General features: G+C 38.0%; 1 protein-coding gene across 10 annotated transcripts in view; it reads left to right on the forward strand.

Annotated features, from left to right (window-relative positions):
- Positions 1-22,229, forward strand: part of ORC3 (origin recognition complex subunit 3) — a 76,566-nt gene that overhangs the window by 13,154 nt on the left and 41,183 nt on the right. For 6 of the 10 annotated variants that reach the window (XM_054491503.2, XM_054491500.2, XM_054491504.2 and 3 more), the window contains 8 exons: positions 203-347; positions 2,694-2,798; positions 4,459-4,610; positions 5,859-5,992; positions 8,508-8,667; positions 12,745-12,858; positions 17,789-17,922; positions 18,373-18,436. In XM_054491503.2, coding sequence (XP_054347478.1) covers positions 203-347; positions 2,694-2,798; positions 4,459-4,610; positions 5,859-5,992; positions 8,508-8,667; positions 12,745-12,858; positions 17,789-17,922; positions 18,373-18,436 — 1,008 coding nt within the window. The remainder of the gene's footprint in view (positions 1-202; positions 348-2,693; positions 2,799-4,458; positions 4,611-5,858; positions 5,993-8,507; positions 8,668-12,744; positions 12,859-17,788; positions 17,923-18,372; positions 18,437-22,229) is intronic. The other 4 variants (XM_063666401.1, XM_063666397.1, XM_063666402.1 and 1 more) reach the window with 1 other exon arrangement.

A 22,229-nucleotide genomic window follows, 5' to 3' on the forward strand; every position in this document is an offset into this window, starting at 1 on the left:
GCTGACCAGGCTTGAGAGGGAATTTTTAATGGGGGAACCCAGAGCACTAATTACTAGAGATTTAAGGAAAAAACATTTTTTAATTAGGTTCATCTTTTGATCATTTTACATCATTGTATCCATGACAATTTTCTTTCCACAACCAGGAAAGACATCAGATTATTATTTCTAATAATAATAAGTTTTTGTGTGTTCTTTGTAGCGACTACAAGAGGAATTAAATAAAAACTTGTTTGACAGTCTGATTGAATTTCTGCAAAAATCACATTCTGGATTCCAGAAGAATTCAAGAGACTTGGGCGGTCAAATAAAACTCAGAGAAATTCCAACTGCTGCTCTTGTTCTTGGTATATATGCATATGTTTGTTCATGCATGCATGTCTGTGTATTTTGTTTTTAAATTTTTTTTTTATTGTTGAGAATAGTGTAAGGACCTGTTTTGATGAGCCTGTTTTGTCTCTTTTATTTATACAATTAAACCAACCATAGTTTATTTTACATATTTTCAAAAACCAATAAAAATTCCTTATCTTTACAGATGATCATATGTTTGTAAATTAAAAGGAATTTATCTAGCTAATGTTCTCCCCAACTTTTGGTCGGAAGGGAAAATATATTTGTTTTACTCTTTCTTTGTAGATACATTACAAGAGTATATGAGATTTGGTAATAAAGAAACTACCAGTGTTAGTAGATTTGGTTTTCATACTTTTTTTAGTCGTATCTTCAATGGAATTACTCTATGACCTTAATTTTATTTTCCTGTGCATAGTTTTTCCATCTTAGATTGTTTCATTATATTCATATTAATTACCTGCAAGGAGGTGTTTGGATGAATTGCACATAAATTGCTTTCAAATTGCAGGTTGTAAATTTCTTAAGTACTTAAACATCCATCATTAATATCTCATCTTTACCAAACATTTGGATTCCAGCACAATGGAAAAAATTTCTTTGGAATATTAGCAAATTTTCTTCATTCCCTTTGAAAACAAAGTTGAATTTATTTGGGTTCCAAACATGCTCTTAATTTCTCTTTCAATTTATTCAAGATTTGTTATGCTAGTTAGCTCTGAGATAAGGAATTAATTCTCAACTTCAGTGTATCCATAAATAACCTCCAGGGATTGTATTAAAATGTAGATTTTGGTTAATGGGTCTGGGGTGGGGCCTGAAATTTTACATTTCTAACAGGGTACCAGCTGATGCCCATAGTCCCAGGACCACACTAATAAGACTCAAGGGAATGATTTTTATTATGCTGTGGACCAGCTTTACAATGCAACATCTAAAAACTCTCCCATTTGGTGAAAAACTGAGGCCCAGTGATGGCCCACTTGTACCAAGCTAATGGAAAGAGTGTTTTAAAATCATGGTCTGAGGGGAACATTTTTCTAGTTAAACACATTGTTGATTATCTTGTTTGTGATAGACAAGTTCATTGTTTTATAATATAAATATAGTGAATATAATGTTATTAATAAATAGCTTATAGCCAGTCAGTGAAAGACAAGATAACCCAGTGTTTTACTGAACTTCCAAATTTGTTCAGGGATGCATTATTATAATCATAGACTATAATGCATGCTAGGAATCATTTTGATATTTTCTATTTTCAATATCCATTTAAAAAATAGTCTGCTAATATTTTTATTCTTTGGCTCGCCTAGGAAAAAAAAATGGTTTATTATTGCTGGCATGGATGATTCTGAAATTTTTCTTTTTCTTCCAAGCAGTGAAAGTTTTGCAACTGTAACTCTTAAGCAGTTTGAAAGTGGCTGCTGCTGCTATCTGCCTAAGCACCAAATGACTTTCTAGAAATAACAGATGGTTATGTTAGGGAAGATACCAGTTAACAGAATTTTTTTCCAAAGTAGTGGGAAATTTTTCACTCAAAAATTTGATAACTGTATGCAGTGCTCTGAAACTCTGATTTGCAGAAATGAAAACCAGGGATTCTATAAATACCAAAAGAACCCATAGTTTTACTTTTTTAAAATTTTTATAGAGACAGGGTCTCACCATGTTTGCCAGGCCGGTCTTGAACTCCTGGCTTCAAGTGATCCTCCCAAAGTGCTGGGATTATGGGTGTGAGCTACTGCACCTGGCCAGTTTTAATTTCCTTCTAAGATGTTTTCAAGGGTCGGCTGGGCACAGTGGCTCACGCCTGTAATCCCAGCATGTCGGGAGGCTGAGGCGGGTGGATCACTTGAGGTCGGGAGTTTGAGACCAGCCTGGCCAACGTGGTGAAACCATGTCTCTACTAAAACTACAAAAATTAGCTGGTGTGGTGGCACATGCCTGTAATTCCAGCTACTCAGGAGGCTGAGGCAGGAGAATCACCTGAACTTGGGAGGCGAAGGATGCAGTGAGCCGAGATTGAGCTGCCGCACTCCAGCCTGGATGACAGAGCGAGATTCTGTCTCAAAAAGAAAGAAGTTTTCAAGTGCACCTCCCAGTAATTTGTTTGAAAGAGGAATTGTGCAAAATATCTTTCCTGACAAATATAGTGTATGCCTTTGGATAGCTATTGTTAATGGATATCCCATTTATATAGTATATTTCCTTGGTTTCTGTTATTAATCATTTTTTAAATGTTTTTACTTGTTCGCTTGATATGTTAAATAGCTTTTGTCATTAAATTATTATTAATAAAAATGGTGATGTAATATTGATATATTATTATCTCATAGGTGTGAATGTCACAGATCATGATTTGACATTCAGAAGTCTAACAGAGGCCCTTCAGAATAATGTCACACCATATGTAATCTCATTGCAAGCTAAAGATTGTCCAGGTAAAATATAAATGCCATAATAACCTTGGTGAGATGTTACAGACTTCTTTCATCCTTTTCTCTCTTTTTCAGGCTTTCTTTATCCCTTTTTTTGGTGGAAAGAACACAGTGCTATGTTTTGGGCAGGGTAAGGTTTGGGGGCTCTCAGAGTAATTGTGACTATTACAGAACTCTGCCTCCTTTTGCTGTCTTTATTCTTGACCCATTTCTGCCCTATCAGCTTAACTGCTGGTAGCAGTCCAGGCATTTTGTGAGATGCGTTCTTTAACCCAGTGAAACGTTTAATAAGTAGAAAGACTTAGGACAGAAGCTGAGAATTGGGGAATGAGGAGCTCTTGTTCAGCTCAAAAGAGTAGACCACATGGGCTCATGTTTCAGCCATAAATCATCTTATTGTCCCACTTTGAAAAGCCACCATCGTGAAAAATAGTCCACTGACAGAGCTAATCCTGAGCATGTGAACCCATGAAATCATAAAGAGTGTTCACACTAATATATTAAAAAGCTTTTTTTTTTTTTCTTTTGAGACAGGGTCTCACTCTGTTGCCTAGGCTGTACTACAGTAGCATGATCATAGCTCAGTGCAGCTTGAACTCCTGGCCTCAAGCAGTTATCCCACCTCAGCTTCCCCAGTACGTAGGACTACAGGTGCATGCCATTACGCTCAGCTACCTCAGCTACATTGTGGGGTTTTGTTGTTGCTGTTGTTGTTTGTAGAGATTGGGTCTTGCTGTGTTATCCAGACTGGTCTTGAACTCCTGGGCTCAAACAATCCTCCTGCCTCGGCTTCCCAAAGTGCTGGGATTACATCTTGAGTCACCATGCCTGGCCCTAATATAGTAAAATTTGTTTGGATTTAGATTGATAAAAGAGATTTATGTGCTATATTGCTTTCATATTCATAAACTGATTGAAATTAAGTAAAAGCCCTTAAAGGCATCTTTAAAAATGGCTATATGAAAGATTTATAATCAGTAAAATAATTCATATGACACTTGATTTTTCTTAGGGACCTTGAAAACTGTTTATTTTCCTGTGTAATTTAAATACATATTCCTAAAATTTATAGTTTGCAGATCTACACATTTGCTTCTGTGACCTTTTTATTATGGATAATATACATAAGTGGCTGGGAGCAGTGGTTCATGCCTGTAATCTCAGCACTTTGGGAGGCCGAGGCAGGCAGATCATGAGGTGAGGAGTTCGAGACCAGCCTGGCCAACATGGCAAAACCCCGTCTCTACTAAAAAATACAAAAATTAGCTGGGCATGGTGGCACGCGCTTGTAATCCCAGCTACGGGGGAGGCTTGAGGCAGGAGAATTGCTTGAACCCGGGAGGCAGAGGTTGTATTGAGCCGAGATCCTGCCACTGTACTCCAGCCTGGGCGACAGAGCGAGACTCCATCTCAAAAAAAAAAAAAAAAAAAAAAAAAAAAGATAATATACATAAGCTTTGGTTTAGTCTTAGTCTGAATTAATGAAGGTACTAATGAGCATCAGTAGTTAATATGTTAAATGTTATATTAGCTATATTGATGGTAAGTATAAAAAAACACATTCTATGAAAAAAAGTAATACACTGAGCAAGAAGTTTCAAGAGCTTTGATTTTATTTTTAGAAGAGGCAGAGATAAGCTTTCTTACTTTTTATATTCCGCAGATATGAAACATTTTTTGCAAAAGTTGGTCTCACAGTTGATGGACTGCTGTGTAGATATAAAATCCAAAGAGGAGGAAAGTGTTCAGGTCACCCAAAGAAAGACACATTATTCAATGGATTCACTTTCCAGTTGGTATATGACTGTCACACAGGTAGATATAAACTGACAATTTTCTCCCAGGAAATTGACATATGATTGATGTGTCTTGGAATAATATTAGACAGTACTGTTTTGATCTAACAAGGATATGTTTCTGCAGCACTAGTGTTAATTTAAAAGTAGCTATTTATTTTTTCTAATGCTACTCGAATTTTAAAATGTTCTTTTATTAGTATGCAGCCTAATTCCTGGTAAGTGCTTAGGTTTTTACAAGGACATATTATTTGTTAGAGAATGTCCTCTAATGACAAAAACAGAGCATCAGGAATTGCTTCTGTTGCATGTTCCGTCTCTGTGACAGTAACTATAACTTTAATATATTATCTCTTAGGTTCCTCAATGTTGCTTTGTCCAATAGAACCATGCTGCTAGTATCCACTGTCAACTTAGTTTAATGAAGAATAATCATGTATTTTCTAAAATCTAATTTGTTTTATGTTTAGAGTTCTTAGGGAATCAGTATTCTTTAAGTAAAGTATGTTAGACAAACAGATAAGTAAAAAGAAGTTCCATTCTACTATGACAGTCTGGTGAAAAATGATCACCTAGGTTAACGCTAGGTAACTGCGTCATAAAACCATAGTTTTAGGTTATGGTGCTGTGTAGCCAGACAGTATGGGAAAAAAATACTGTGGTTACATTTTCCAATCAACATTTTTGCTGAAATCATCGTAAGTGAAGTTTCATTTTGCTTTATATAGGGACTAAACTATGTCTAATACTTACCATAATACCTTATTTGCTCCACAATTTTAGACTTTCCAGATCAAATGCTACTTTTGGTTTATGTCAGATACCTTTTTAAAAATTGAGATTGGACCAGATGATCCATTTCAGGCTTGAAATTTCACAGTGGCAGAGTAGCAAGCACTACTAATTCATTATTTTTTTTATTGAAAATACTAGTTCTCACTGTAAAGCAAAGCAGAATATAACTTTCTACCAACAGAAAAATCAATTGTGTAGAAAATTTCCATGTTTTTTTCTGTCATTTCCTTAGCAGAAAATATAAATATTTCATACGAGTTATAGATTTTTACTGAACCTTTTTCTTCTTGGTTATCATTCCCATGTCAGACACAGCAAGATTCTAGTAACCTGAGTTTCTATTTATCATGTGGTAGAAGAAAAACAGTGTTATTGTGAAATTTAAAGAGAGATATGTCAACATGTGGCATTATAACATTGTTTGAGTGGTAAGGCTTACCTTTAACTCTTTATTTCTGCAATGGCTTAAAAGAAGACGGACCCAAAAATGCTAAGCAAAAAAAGGACTACTTCTAGCCAATGGCAGTCTCCTCCTGTTGTCGTTATCTTGAAGGATATGGAAAGCTTTGCCACAAAAGTACTACAAGACTTCATAATTATCAGCAGGTAGATGGTGTATCACCTGGCTTTTATGAAAAACTCCCGTTTTAAGAAAATATTACTTTTAACTTGAAAAGTATAATCTTCATTTTAATACCAACTGGATAAAAATCAAAGTATTCAAATTCTTTATAATTGAATATTCAAAGACTTCTTATCAGATTTTCCATTTGCTTTTTGAGCCAAGAATGAGAATCAAAGGCACATTTAGCCAGTTTTAAATTGACATGGTAAGATAGTATTAAATATGGTTTATCTCACCAAGATTGACTGTCTCTTACTCACCCGTTAAATAGATAAACTACTCCAGGTTGAGTTTGTTGTTTTTGTTTTTTTCTTTTTTTTTTGAGATGGAGTTTTGCTCTGTTGCCCAGGCTGGAGTGCAGTGGTACGATCTCGGCTCACTGCAGCCTCCGCCTCCTGGGTTCAAGCAATTCTTCTGCCTCAGCCTCCTGAGTAGCTGGGATTACAGGTGCCCACCACCACACCTGGCTAATTTTTGTATTTTTAGTAGAAACAGAGTTTCACCATGTTGGCCAGGCTGTTCTCAAACTCCTGGCCTCCCGAAGTGCTGGGATTACAGGAGTGAGCCACCATGCCTGGCCAAGTTGAGATTTTTATTAGGTCTTATTTTCTGATACCCATCCATCCTTAGATGCTCTGAGTTGCATATAGTTTTACTAAGCAAAAGTGTCTTCTAAATAACATTATCTTGCATTTATATAATATTTCTATTGAGAAACTATTTTCACAATTGCATTGCATCTTCAAAGCAATCATGTGAGACTCAGAATTGAAATAATGAACTCTTATTTTAAAATCCAGTGACATGCATTTTCCATGGTGTATTTTTTGGGATGGAATTTATTTTGGCCTCTTCTATATGTCAACTTGTTTTAATAGTTATAGCTACATTTGCCTAAAGCTATATATTGTGTTAAATAATTTACTAGTATACTTTATTTTTATTTTTATTTTTTTCGGAGACAGAGTCTCGCTCTATCCCCCAGGCTGGAGTGCGGTGGCGCCTTCTCAACTCCCTGCCACCTCCGCCTCCCGGGTTCAAGCAGTTCTCATGCCTCAGCCTCCCGAGTAGCTGGGATTACAGGTGCCCGCTGCCACGCCTAGCTAATTTTTGTATTTTTAGTAGAGACAGGGTTTCACCATGTTAGCCAGGCTGGTCTCAAACTCCTGACCTCAGGTGATCTGCCTTCCTTAGTGCTCTTTGGGGCCTCCCAAAGTGCTAGGATTACAGACATGAGCCACCACACCCGGCTAATTTACTAATATACTTTAAATTTCTACTTTGATAGGATCTTTTTTCCCTCATTGATTCTAAGAGTTCTATATCCTAGGACTTTTCTTTTTTTTTTTTTTTTTTTTGAGACAGGGTCTGGCTCTGTCACCCAGGCTAGAGCGCAGTGACATGATCTTGGCTCACTGCACCCTCCACCTCCTGGGCTTAAGCAGTCCTCCCTTCTCAGGTCCCCAAGTAGCTAGGACTATAGGCACACACCACCATGCCTGGCTAATTTTTGTATTTTTTGTAGAGATGGGGTTTTGCTGTGTCGCCCAGGCTGGTCTCAAACTCCTGGCCTCAAGAGATCTGCCTGCCTCAGTCTCCCAAAGTGCTGGGATTACAGACATGAACCATCACACCCAGCCCAGATCCTAGGACTTGTATGAACCATTGCACTCAGCCCAGATCCTAGGACTTTTCTTAATGCTGACACTGAACTGCTTAGCATGCTGGGAAAGTACACAGTACAAAATAGTGACAGAAAAGCTGTACTTTTTTTTGGAGCTTAGACTTAATGACTACCTTAGCCATCAAAAGTGAGGAAGACTATAGATAGGGCTCAAACTTTGAATGAGAGATTAAATGGAATGGTATCTAACATCTCTTGTAACACTTAAGATTGTATAATCTTTGGCCTGGGCATGGTGGCTCACGCCTGTAATCCCAGCACTTTGGGAGGCCGAAGTGGGTGGATCACATGAAGTCAGGAGTTTGAGACCAGCCTGACCAATATGGTAAAACCCCATCTCCACTAAGATTAAAAAATTAGGCATGGTGGCACGTGCCTGTAGTCCCAGCTACTTGGGAGGCTGAGGCAGGAGAATCGCTTGAACCCAGGAGGTGGAGGTTGCAGTGAGCCGAGATTGCACCACTGCACTCCAGCCTGGGCGACAGAGCAGGACTCCATCTGAAAAAAAAAGAAGAAAGAAAAAAGATGGTATAATCTTTGGGAAAACTTTCTGGACCTCTCTGTTCTTGTTTATAAAACGAGAGGATTTATTAAGAGATTGATTTCAGAGCTAGACTGTCTGGAAAGTAATTATTTCTCTGTTTAATAGAAGAAAGTGAAAGACTTAGAAAATTTTAGTGTTTGCAATGATAATCCTTAACAGTGTCTTATAAAGTAAGCATTAAAATAAAGTTTGTCTTATGTTGAAATATGATGTATTGAAATATATTTGCTAAATAAATTTCACTTTTGTGTCTTTCTTTCAAAACTAGTCAACATCTCCATGAATTTCCACTAATACTCATTTTTGGAATAGCCACATCTCCTATTATCATCCACCGATTGCTTCCTCATGCAGTATCATCTCTATTGTGCATAGAACTGTTCCAATCTTTGTCTTGTAAGGAGCACCTGACTACGGTACTCGATAAGGTAAAAACAATAAGTTTTGCCAGTGAAATAGGATGAAAAGAAAACTGCCAATAATAGATTGTTAAGATAACTGTTAATGATAAGCCTCTACAACTCTCTGAGTACTATATTGAACATATTCCTTCACATACTTTAATATTTTTACTTAATAATTTTTATAGTGTTTTATAGTTTTACAGTGATTTTGTATATTACCTCTTCAGGTAAAATATAAGCTTTATGAAAAGAGTGATCATATCTATCTATGTACTTAATCTCTTTATATCTTTACTCAGTAGAAAATTATAGGTTTATAATGTAAATTTTTACAGAATTTGTAGACTTTGTAGTAACAATATATTTTGACTCTTACATTTTGATTTTTCTAATTTTTATTTTTTTGAGAAGGAGTCTAGCTCTGTCATCCAGGCTGGAGTGCAGTGACAAAATCTTGGCTCACTGCAACCTCCACCTCCCAGGTTCAAGTGATTCTCCTGCCTCAGCATCTCAAGTAGCTGGGACTACATGAGGTGTGCCACCACACCTGGCTAATTTGTATTTTTAGTAGACACAGGGTACCATATTGGCCAGGCTGGTCTGGAACTCCTGACCTCAAGTGATCTACCTGCCTTAGCCTCCCAAAGTGCTGGGATTACAGGCATGAGCCACCACACCCAGCCTGACTCTTACATTTTGTATAAAATGATTTGAAGTTTTTAGTGGACTGTTTCCTAACTGATTTGTCAAGCTGCTCTTGACAACAAATAAATACTAACATTTTCCTAGACCTTGGCAACTAAAGTTAATTAACTATGTTTCTACATAAAGGCAAGTATGATTCTTTAATATTGACTGTATTAGTCTGTTCTCATGCTGCTGATAAAGACACACCTGAGACTGGGCAATTTACAAAAGAAAGAAGTTTAATGGACTCATAGTTCCACTTGGCTGGGGAGGCCTCACAATCATGGTGGAAGGCAAGGAGGAGCAAGTCACATCTTACATGGATGGCAGCAGGCAAAGTGAGAGAGCTTGTACAGGGGAACTCCTCTTTATAAAACCATCAGATCTCATGAGACTTATTCACTATGAGAACAGCACAGGAAAGACTTGCTCCCATGATTCAAATACCACCCAACAGGTCCCTCCTACAGCACTTGGGAATTCAAGATGAGATTTGGGTGGGGACACAGCCAAACCATATCATTCTGTCCCTGGCCCCTCCCAAATCACATGTCCTCACATTTCAAAACCAATCATGCCTTCCCAACAGTCCCCCAAAGTCTTAACTCATTTCAGCATTAACTCAATAGTCCACAGTCCAAAGTCTCATCCAAGACAAGGCAAGTCCCTTCTGCCTATGAGCCTGTAGAATCAAAAGCAAGTTAGTTACTTCCTAGATACAATGGGGGTACAGGCATTGGGTAAATACAGCCATTCCAAATGGGAGAAATTGGCCAAAACAAAGGAGTTACAGGCCCCATGCAAATCTGAAATCCAGCGAGGTAGTCAAATCTTACAGCTCCAGATGATCTCCTTTGATTCCATTTCTCACATCCAGGTCATGCTGATGAAAGAGGTGGGTTCCCATGGTCTTTGGCAGCTTCACCCCTGTGGCTTTGCAGGTTACAGCCTCCCTCCTGGCTGCCTTCATGGGCTGGTGTTAAGTGTCTGCAGCTTTTCCAGGCACACGGTGCAAGCTGTCGGTGGATCTACCATTCTGGGGTGTAGAGGATGGTAGCCCTCTTCTCACAGCTCCACTAGGCAGTGCCCCAGTAAGGACTCTGTGTGGGGACTCCAACCCCACATTTCCCTTTCACACTGTCCTAGCAGAGGTTCTCCATGAGGACCCCGCCCCTACAGCAAACTTCTGCCTGGACACCCAGGCTTTTCCATACATCTTCTGAAATCTAGACGGAGGTTCCCAAACCCCAGTTCTTCTGTGCACTCACAGGCTCAACACGATGTGGAAGCTGCCAGGGCTTGGGGCTTGCACTCTCTGAAGTCATGGCCCGAACTTTGTGTTGGCCCTTTTCAGCCACAGCTGGAGTGGCTAGGACACAGCACCAACTTCCTAAGCTGCACACAGCACGGGGACTCTGGGCCCAGCCCATGAAATCACTTTTTCTCCTAAGTCTCCAGGCTTGTGATGGGAGGGGCTGCCATGAAGACCTCTGACATGCCCTGGAGATATTTTCCCCTTTGTTTTGGGGATTAACATTTGGCTCTTTGTTACTTACACGGAAATTTCTGCAGCTGACTTGAATTTCTCCTCAGAAATGGGATTTTCTTTTCTATCTCATTGTCAGGCTGCAAATTTTCCAAACTTTTATGCCCTGCTTCCCTCATAAAAGGGAATGCCTTTAACAGCACTCAAGTCACCTCTTGAATGCTTTGCTGCTTAGAAATTTGTTCCTCAAGATACCCAAAATCATCTCACTCAAGTTCAAAGTTCCGCAAATCTCTGGGGCAAGGGCAAAATGCCGCCAGTCTCTTTGCTAAAACATAACAAGAGTCACCTTTGCTCCAGTTTCCAGCAAGTTTGTCATCTCCATCTGAGACCCCCTCAGCCTGTTTCATTGTCCATATCATTATCAGCATTTTGGTCAAAGACATTCAATAAGTCTCTAGGTAGTTCCAAACTTTCCCACATTTTCCTGTCTTCTGAGCCCTCCAAAGTGTTCCAACCTCTGCCTGTCATCCAGTTCCAAAGTCACTTCCACATTTTTGGGTATCTTTTCAGCAGTGTCCCACTCTACTGGTACCAATTTACTGTATTAGTCTGTTCTCACACCGCTGATAAAGACATAGGCGAGACTGGGCAATTTACAAAAGAAAGAGGTTTAATGGACTCACAGTCCCACATGACTGGGGAGGCCTCACAATCATGGTGGAAGGCAAGGAGGAACAAGTCACATCTTACATGGATGGTAGCAGGCAAAGAGAGAGAGCTTGTGCAGGGGAACTCCTCTTTATAAAACCATCAGATTTCATAAGACTTATTCACTATCGTGAGAACAGCATGGGAAAGACTTTTCCCCATGATTCAGTTACCTCCCACCAGGTCCCTCCCACAGCACTTGGGAATTCAAGATGGGATTTCGGTGGGGACACAGCCAAACCATATCATTGACCTTCCTCAAATTGCTTCTGGACTCACCTCCTTTAAGATGTGCTTTATGCTGCTTATTTAAGGTAAACTAATAACAACCTGCCCACTAGCCACTTACACATGGGTTTTAGTGTTTGTCTTTTTTTCCGTAAAGGTGATTTATAGACACTTTAAGGAAAATGTTTTCAAGCTGCTATTTTTAAATTTGGTTGGCTAGGCAGGAAAGGGTGGCAAGCACCTATAATCCCTTTTACTTGGTAGGCTGAGGTGGGAGGATCACTTGAGCCCAGAAGTTCAAGGCTACAGTGAGCTATGATGCCACCACTGCACTCCAGCCTGGGCAAAAGAGCAAGAACTTTCCTCTACAAAAAAAAAAAAAAAAAAAAAAACTTGGTTATAGCCAAATTCAATTGGCCTTTTACAACTATGCTTCTGTTTAAGAAGCCTTGTGTAACTTTTCATTTTCAGATGTAAAACATCACTATAGACTATTGAAAATTAGCCAAATAATACAAATTCAGCTATTCTATACTTTTGAAATAGACGTCTGTGAAATAGACATTTGTGTTTCTCATTCAACAATACATAATATATTACTCTTCATTAATTTGAATCAGCAGGAATGGAAAAAGTCTCATCTGGTAATAAGAATTGCCAAAGCCTGCAGCTTCTTTAGTGGTTTCTGGTGAGGAAAAAAAAAGAATGATATAGTTAATAGGTGGTATTTTTTAAAATTAGGAATTTGATGGAAGATGGTATAGATCTTTGGTTCTGAGGATATAGTATAAGTAGCTTCTTTTTGTTACTCTTGTATAAATTAACTTAAAATTTTTGTTGACATTTGAGCTTAAAAAGCTAGCTATTATTGCAGCTTTCATAGTTAACTGTGTCATAATATCATTCTTTGCCTCATTATTAATACTTAGTATTTATGAAGAGTGAAGACTAACAAGGAGTGTGTCCCCCTCCCTTTTAATCTCTTTCAGCTACTTCTTACAACTCAGTTTCCCTTTAAAATAAATGAAAAAGTATTACAGGTTCTGACCAACATCTTTTTGTATCATGATTTCTCAATTCAAAACTTTATAAAAGGACTTCAGGTAAGAACACAGTAATGGGTTTGAAAATTCTCAAGCTGATTCTAAATAATTTGCACATTATTTCAGGCTGTCTAGTGTGATAGGCATTTTAAATGGCAAAATCTAGAATAAGTAAATTCCAGTTATTTTATTCTAGGTTTACAATTCCTTTGTTACCTTGCAGCAAAATGTAGAGAATACACTCATTAGGACATCAATAATGGGAAAAGACTTCTATTCCAGCAATTCTTAACCATTTTGGGGATAGGGACAAGCGGACTTTTTTGGTTTGTTTCCGAGACTCTCATGAAAGCTTATGGACTTTTTCTACCAAGGAAATGCTATATATAAGGGGTCAGCAAACTTCTGTAAAGGGCCAGATATTAAAACATTTTTAGCTTTTTTTTTTTCGAGATGGAGTCTCACTTTGTTGCCCAGGCTGGAGTGCAGTGGCACAATCTCAGCTCACTGCAACCTTCGCCTCCTGGGTTCAAGCAATTCTTCTGCCTCAGCCTCCCATGTAGGTGGGATTACAGGTGCGTGCCACCACACCTGGCTAATTTTTGTATATTTAATAGAAACAGGGCTTCACCGTGTTGGCCAGGCTGGTCTCGAACTCCTGACCTCAGGTAATCCACCCACCTTGGCTCCCAGAGTGCTGGGATTACAGGCATGAGCCACTACACCCGGCCCGTTTTTAGCTTTGCATGCTACATGTGGTCACTGCTGTTGCTGTTGCTGTTTCTTCTTTAATAATCCTTTAAAGATATAAAAAACGTTTTTAGTTTCTGGACCATGCATGTGTGTGTGTGTGTCTCTGTAATTTGTATTCTGATACATTGGGAATTCATTTTCACTAGTTTCATGAATTGCCCGAAGCTGATTCAGGAATTTAGCTTCATGATATATGCTGTAACCTAAAAAAGATCCCCATTCTCCAGTTGTTTAAAAGTTAGTATTATTTCCTTTTCTTGGCAGCTACATAAGTGTAGTCATTGTGAACACATGCCAGTTGTCTAGTTCATTAAAACATATATATTATGCCAGGCACGGTGGCTCATGCCTATAATCCCAGCATTTTAGGAAGTCAAGGTGGGAGGATCACTTGAGCTTAGTAGTTTGAGACCAGCCTGAACAACATAATGCAGCCTCATCTCTATTAAAAATAAAAAAATAAGCCAGACGTGGTGGCTTATTTACAGAGTCCCAGGTCCTCGGGAGGGTGAGGTGGGAGAATCACATGAGCCTGGGAAGTCAAGGCTGCAGTGAGCCGTAATTGTGCCACTGCACTCTAGCCTGGGTGACAGAGCAAGAGACCTGTCTCTATAAAAAACAAACAAAATTCTGATTTAAAAACCTATATATATATATTAGTAACCTTTGGTGCAAAAGTTCAATTTGATAATACTTCATTATTTGTAGTACCTTGAAGATTATAAATTATTTCTCATGTTTTCTTCCTTCAAAAAAAGATTGCAGTGGTTTCTTTGGCTAATATGTATCTTTTCCTCCCAACTTTGACTTTTTAAAGAGTATTTTAAAAGAATAAAGCATTATTTACCTTAGGAATATGTAGAATTAGATGATATTAAGATTAAACTTTCTAAATTATTTCTTTCATTTCATTCATTTACTCATAAATATTTGTCGAGAACCTATTGTCAACCAAGCACTATGCTGAACCCTGAAGATACAGATAAAAAAGAAATCTCTGGGCCGGGCGTGGTGGCTCACGCCTATAATCCCAGCACTTTGGGAGGCCGAGGCAGGCGGATCACGAGATCAGGAGTTTGAGGCCAGCCTGGCCAACATGGTGAAACCCTGTCTCTACTAAAAATACAAAAAATTAGCCAGGCATGGTGGCGCATGCCTCTAATCCCAGCTACTTGGGGGGCTGAGGCAGGAGATCGTCTAAACCTGGGAGGTGGAGGTTGTAGTGAGCGAGTGAGTGGAGATCATGCCACTGCACTCCAGCCTGGGCAACAGTGTGAGACTCCATCTCAAAAAAAAAAAAAAAAGAAATCTCTGCCTTCAAATTGTTATTTGTTTAATGATGGAGGCAAAACAGTAAACCCACAAGTCTGAGTAGTCAGTGCTATGAAAGTAACATGCCTTGGGGTTCCGTAGGAAAACAGAAGTGTATGCCTAAGAAATAGGAGCTAGCCAGGTCAGAATTTCAGGCAAAAGCAACAGTAGGGGAAGAGAGATCTGTTAGAATGCTATTGCAGTAATCTAGACAGGACATGACAAGGACTTAAATAAACTAAGGTAATGGTAGTGGAACTAGAGAGGAGGAAACAAATTTGAGGATGAGATCAAATCAAAAAACCTGGTGACTGAGTAGGTGATAGGATGTTCTGTTGTTTTGTTTTGTTTTTTCTTACCTGACTTAAAGCTGAAAGGTTGTTTAAGAGAGGCGTAAGATGACACAGGCTCTAGCTTGGCAGATTGGAGGTTAGTACCGTTTGTTAACTGTGCATGTTAATACATAGCAAAGAGCAAGGTTGTTGTGAGAAAAAGATGAGTTTCTTTTTGTATATGGTTAATTTAGAGGTGTGTTAGATATAAAGATTTTGTGCTCAGAAGAAAGATTTTGACTGGAAATAGATATTTAGGACTTATCCTTAAAAGATGGCAGTTAAAGTCATGTTATGAGGATGAAATGTCAGCTAGAGGGAGTAAGGAAGGGCTAAGGGCAGCACCTTAAGACAAACTGACCTGTAAAACTGAGCAGTAGAAAAGGAGACTAAAAACAAGGAGAACCAATAGAAAGTGGAGTACCACTGAAGCCAAGGGAAAAAGAGATTCAGGAAATAGAAACTGTACTCTAAATACCTTGAGACAGAAAGTAAAGGACATTAACCAAGTTACTTAATCTCTCAGGGTCATAGTTTTCTCATTCGTAAAATAAGGCAATCAGATTAGATGATTTTATGGTTTCCTGATAATTTATTAAGCACTTCCTTTATGCTTGACACTTTACTAAACTATTTACATGGTTTTTTTGTTTTTGTTTCTTTTTGAGATGGAGTTTCGCTCTGTCACCCAGGCTGGAGTGCAGTGGCATAATCTGAGCTCACTGCAACCTCCGTCTCCCGATTTCAAGTGCTTCTCCTGCCTCAGCCTCCTGAGTAGCTGGGATTATAGGCATGTGCCACCACGCCTGGCTAATTTTGTATTTTTAGTAGAGATGGGGTTTCACCATGTTGGCCAGGCTGGTCTCGAACTTCTGACCTCCAGTGATCCACCCACCTTGGCCTCCCAAAGTACTGATATTATAGGCGTGAGCCACCTTGCCTGGCCTACATGGTTTTATTCATGTGTATTATCCTCAGTTTTGCACATGAAGAAATTAAGATTTAAGTTAAGTGGCTTGGCCAAGGTCACACCACTGACAAGTGACAGCATCTTTAGACCTCATTTCCCCAGTTTTCCTAGTCCTCAGTGGAAAATATTGGTAAGTCCTGATTTCTACCTGAGACAGAGTCTCACTCTGTTGCCCAGGCTGGTCTCAAACTCCTGAGCTCAAGCAATCTTCCATCTTAGTTTCCTGAGTAACTAGGACTATGTAATTCCTGATTTCCGTAGGATGTACAGCAGGACATATTATCATTCTGTGTGTTTTAGCCTTCCCTTCATTAGGTGGATATGTTAACCAACTTGTTGATTGACCCAAATATTGAAAACACACTTGAACAAAATAGTTAAGTGATAATAGGTTCATATCCTGTTTGTAGCTCTACTGTAACTTCTGTGGCTTCCTCCCATTCCTCTTCCGCAGCAAGCCCCTTAGCCTGTTTAGTTTTTATTTTTCTCGTGTCTAAAAAATATTGTTAACGTTGGGATGAGCATTATCACTTTGACGTAATTGGAAAAGATAAGAAACAAAATTATGTTAATATGTGCAAAAGTAATTCAGCACCTGGCACAAACAGTTGCTTTCTATTTTGTACTTGTTTCTAAGTTAGGCAGGCCCTTTGCCTTACAGCCTTAGAGAATGGACTATTTTAGAAGATTTCCTCTAGCCTTGGGTATCTTGTTGTCAGCATTATGAACTCAGAAATTCATTATCAGTTCCCCCAGGAAGGATCAAGCCCAAGATTATTGATTCATCCCAAACAAATACCTTAAGATGGATATGTAACCTAACATGCTAATTTATTAATTTGTCATGAGGAGTGACCAGTATCAAGGTACCTGAAAATACCAAACTGGTCAAGCAAAGTTTGCTTAGAATCAACATAATGAACATTTGCATAGTCTTGCGAGTTATACCAGTTTCTAGGTATAAAACTCAAGACTATCCAAATGTATACAAGATTATCCAAATGTTCATTATATTGATTCTAAGCAAACCGAATGTTAGAATCTGGAAATTTGTCTTCCCTTCTACCATAGAACCCACAGCATTCTATTATTAGAATGCTTGTATATACCAGATAGTACACCATGTTTTCCTCCATGGGAAAAAAATTAATTTGAAAAGATAAATTTTCATCATTCACTTTAATCCATAGGCACAGCTCCTACCATTGAAGCATTATTTTTTGTAACAGACCAGTTTTTACACTGATTTTGGATTGGCATTTTCTTATGAGTTTTGGGGTATCTATTAGACCCTTTCGTTAAACCTCAGTTTGGTCCACACCACATTTATAATTATTATGTGTTGCTTTTGCAGATAGCTATTCTATCCATTTACATTAGTTTATCTTAGTTTGTATTGCAAAGATTACCATTTTCTGACCTTCTTCACAGAATTGGAACCTTAAAATATGAGAGTTATATAGCCATTTTTATGTTGTTTGCAGTATTATTGTGACATTATTAAATATATTAGTGCCATAAATACTTTGGCTCTTTAAAAAAATCCTTAAAATTGAGCAGATGTAGCACAATAGATTTACTGCCAAAATATAACAAATATGTTTAATCTTCACATGTCTTTCAGCTTTCTCTGTTAGAGCATTTCTATTCCCAGCCCTTAAGTGTCCTGTGCTGTAATCTTCCAGAAGCCAAAAGAAGAATAAATTTTTTATCAAATAATCAATGTGAAAACATCCGACGTCTACCATCTTTTAGGAGGTAAAAAGAGAAGTACATATTTAACACATACTATACTAGAATTTGGTACTAAATAAGAGATCTCAGATCCAGTTATTTCTGAAGTAGGGAAAGGAATAGTAACCTATTCTGTTTTTAATTGTGGGATTTCCTTGTTGGATTTGAAAATTTAAGTATTTTTACAAAGGGACATAATTTGCAAGTTTTCCAGAGTTACTTTTTAGAAATAACATTTCCTATTCCTGGGGTTTCTGGCCTTTTTTAATGTTTATATCTATAGACTATGAAGTCCAGCTGATTTAAGGAGTTTAAAATTACCATTAAACCATAAATGTCATACTGAATTTATTTTTGTGAAGAAATGAAAAAAATGTGGCTACCAATCTAGGTAGTTCTTTTTCCCAATATGCTATTTAAATATGTTGAATGTTTAATTTTCTCTTTTTGTGTATGGAATGGTAAAAATTCTAGGCACGTGGAAAAGCAAGCTTCAGAAAAGCAAGTTGCGCTCTTGACCAATGAGAGATGTTTGAAGGTAGGAATGTGAATGTGTTTCAGTTTCATTCTCTTTTTCCTTTTATAAAGAAGAATATGCACGTAACATTTATTGAGTTAATACAACATAATTGTGCATCTTAATATTTATACAGTGAAGTATTGGGTCTTGATAGTCACCTAGGAATGTGAGTTTTAAAGATGACATAAAACCTTAGCTCTAAAAGATGAGGCTTTTTTTAATCAAGAAAAAATATTAAACACCAAGTTTCTCTTGTGGCCTATTCTGAAAGCACCTTTAGATCTATAGAGATCTGCTATGTGAATCTTTTTCCACCTAGCAGTTTTGTAATCTGCCAGCAATTTCATTGTAATGTTCTTTTTAAAGGCTGTGATAAATAAAAGCATTTAGAAGCCAGGCAGCTTAGGCGTCTGCTGCTAAGTGGGTGTTGATTTGATTTGAAGAAATATCATTATATATTGATAATATAACGCTAGGAAAGAAGTAATGAGCTTAGAAAATTATCAGTGAGCTGTACAACATAGGGAATATCAAAAGAAGGAGGGCTTTTTTCTTTCTTGAATAAATGATACTTGGATATAGTATATAATTCAAAATGGATATAGTATACTATATATATTATAGTATATAATATACAGTGAAAGGCTTCCTTTCACCTCTGTCTTCCAACTACCCATGTCCCTTCCCTGGATACAGCCAGTGTTACTAGTTTCTTATATTTCATTCTAGATAGAGTCTCCATACATACAAGTAATTATATTATATTTTGGCAGTTGCTGCCTTCTTACAATATTTTGCACCTTGTTTCATTTTGTACTTAATCTTGGAAATCATTCCATATTAGTACTGAAGAGCGACATAGTAGTCTATTGAATTAATGTACCTTTTTTAAGAACATGTCTCTTACTGATGAGCATTTAGAAACACATAATGTCACATTTATTTTCATACTCCTCATGCCTTTTTTAGGAAAAAGTTGTTAGAATATTGTAATAATAGTGAGATGAGATTGAAGGTAAGCCATAGTGCTAAAGATGAGTTTTGGTAATACATACGATTTTCAGATTTTGAACAAGAGAATGTTAGATCTTATACATGTACAATTATATATCAATTTAAAAAATTAAAAATGTGTTTTAAAAAATGTTACATTCTAGAGGGCATGTGTTTACCTCCATTGGTAATTTATGCCCATTATAAATGCTCAAAAAATATTCAGAATGGCTTTTATTAAACATTACTTCTAATGTAGAATCCACACTGGGCCGTAATATAAAGTCACTTCTAGATTGGGCTCAATAATCATTTTAGTAATCTCTGTAATGCCTTCAGAGTAGTATAGGAGGTTCTCAGACCTCCATGAAGGTTGTTTTGCTGGAAAGAAATTTAAGAACTAGTGAGAAAGAATGTGTGCATGTTTACTGAGTCTTTGAAGATTAGCTAGATTAGCTCTCTGCTGAGTCAGCTGGTTGCCAAGTCCATTTCCTGCTAGAACTTTCTGTCAGAGTGTATTTCAGAAGCCAGGAATAGATTTTTTAAGAGTACCTTTAACCATTGGGATGACAGAGGGAGAGAATGTCTAGGCTAGTGTATTATAGAAATTGCCTGACCAATGTCAGGCAATCATCCAGCACTCTGTGAGGCCCGGGTGGCTCGTGCCTATCATCCCTGCACTCTGTGAGGTCCGGGTGGGTGGATCACTTGAGGTCAGGAGTTCAAGACCAGTCTGGCCAACACAGTGAAACCCCATCTCTACTAAAAATACAAAAATTAGCTGGGCGTGGTGGCGCATGCCTGTAGTCCCAGCTACTCAGGAGGCTGAGGCAGGAGAATCGCTGGAACCTGGGAGGCGGAGGCTGTGGTGAGCCGAGATTGCACCACTGCACTCCAGCCTGGGTGACAGAGCAAGACTCTATCTTTAAAAAAAAAAAAAAAAAAAAAAAAAAGAGCCTGGCATTTATGTCTGTTTTTCAGTGACTTTTTACATATTTTCTTAGCATTTATTTATGCTATCCTTGTTCTTGTTGCACTGTCAGTTTTGCTTGTTATGATCTTTGGTGTATTCATTTTCAAATTACATACTTTGTCATTTAAGTGCATGTTTTCTAGAGACTTACACAGTGAGAAATATGAAAAAGCACAGAGATTTGTACCCTTTCCCTGAAAAAGTTACCTGCAGGCTACCTGCTGAAATCAAAAGACAGAAAATGTCTAAGAAAAAATGAATGTTTTAGGCCAGACACTGTGGCTCACTCCTGTTATCCCAGCATTTTGGGAATCTGAGGTGGACGGATCACTTGAAGTCAGGAGTTCAAGACCAGCCTGGCCAATATGGTGAAACCCCGTCTCTACTAAAAATACAAAAATTAGCCGGGCATAGTGGTGCACGCCTGTAATCTGAGCTACTCCAGAGGCTGAGGCAGGAGAATCACTTGAACCTGGGAGGTGGAGGTTGCAGTGAGCCAAGATCATGCCCTAGCCTGGGCAACAGAGCAAGACTGTTTCAAAAAACAAAAACAAAACAAAACAAAAGAATGTGTCTATTGATTTTTTAGTTTAGAGTAAAAGTATCTTTGAATATTCTCATAATAATGCTTCTCTTTTTATAGTTTTGTAAAAATACATGACAATAATGTGGTACTACAAAATATAGGAAATTTTGTGTTTGAACTGCAGTTACTCATTAGCTATGTATATTTAAGAAAATCACTTGCCTTATTTAAGCCTCAATTTTCTTTCTTTTTTTTTTTTATTATACTTTAGGTTCTAGGGTACATATGCACAATGTGCAGGTTTGTTACATGGGTATATGTGTGCCATGTTGGTTTGCTGCACCCATCAACTCGTCATTTACATTAGGTATATCTCCTAATGCTATCCTTCCCCCAGCACCCCCACCCACCAACAGGCCCTGGTGTGTGATATTCCCCACCCTGTGTCCATGTGTTCTCATTGTTCAACTCTCACTTGTGAGTGAGAACATGTGGTGTTTGGTTTTCTGTCCTTGTGATAGTTTGCTGAGAATGATGGTTTCCAGCTTCATCCATGTCCCTGCAAAGGACATGAACTCATCCTTTTTTATGGCTGCATAGTATTCCATGGTGTATATGTGCCACATTTTCTTAATCCAGTGTATCATTGATGGACATTTGGGTTTGTTCCAAGTCTTTGCTATTGTGAATAGTGCCGCAATAAACATACGTGTGCATGTGTCTTTGTAGTCGTATGATTTATAATCTTTTGGGTATATACCCAGTAGTGGGATTGCTGGGTCAAATGGTATTTCTTGTTCTAGATCCTTGAGGAATCACCACGCTGTCTTCCACAATGGTTGAACTAATTTACACTCCTACCAACAGTGTAAAAGTGTTCCTATTTCTCCACATTGTCTCCAGTATCTGTTGTTCCCTGACTTTTTAATGACCACCATTCTGACTGGTGTGAGATGGTATCTCATTGTGGTTTTGATTTGCATTTCTCTGATAACCAGTGATGGTGAGCATTTTTTCATATGTCTGTTGGCTGCGTAAATGTCTTCTTTTGAGAAGTGTCTGTTCATATCCTTTGCCCACTTTTTGATGGGGTTATTTTTTTCTTGTACATTTGTTTAACTTCTTTGTAGATTCTGGATATTAGCCCTTTGTCAGATGGGTAGATTGCAAAAATTTTCTCCCATTCTGTAGGTTGCCTGTTCACTCTGATGACAGTTTATTTTGCAGTGCAGAAGCTCTTTAGTTTAATTAGATCCCATTTGTCAATTTTGGCTTTTGTTGCCATTGCTTTCGGTATTTCAGTCATGAAGTCTTTGCCC

The sequence above is a fragment of the Pongo pygmaeus genome, chromosome 5, assembly GCF_028885625.2.
Source record: "Pongo pygmaeus isolate AG05252 chromosome 5, NHGRI_mPonPyg2-v2.0_pri, whole genome shotgun sequence".
In the NCBI taxonomy this organism is placed as follows: Eukaryota; Metazoa; Chordata; class Mammalia; order Primates; family Hominidae; genus Pongo; species Pongo pygmaeus.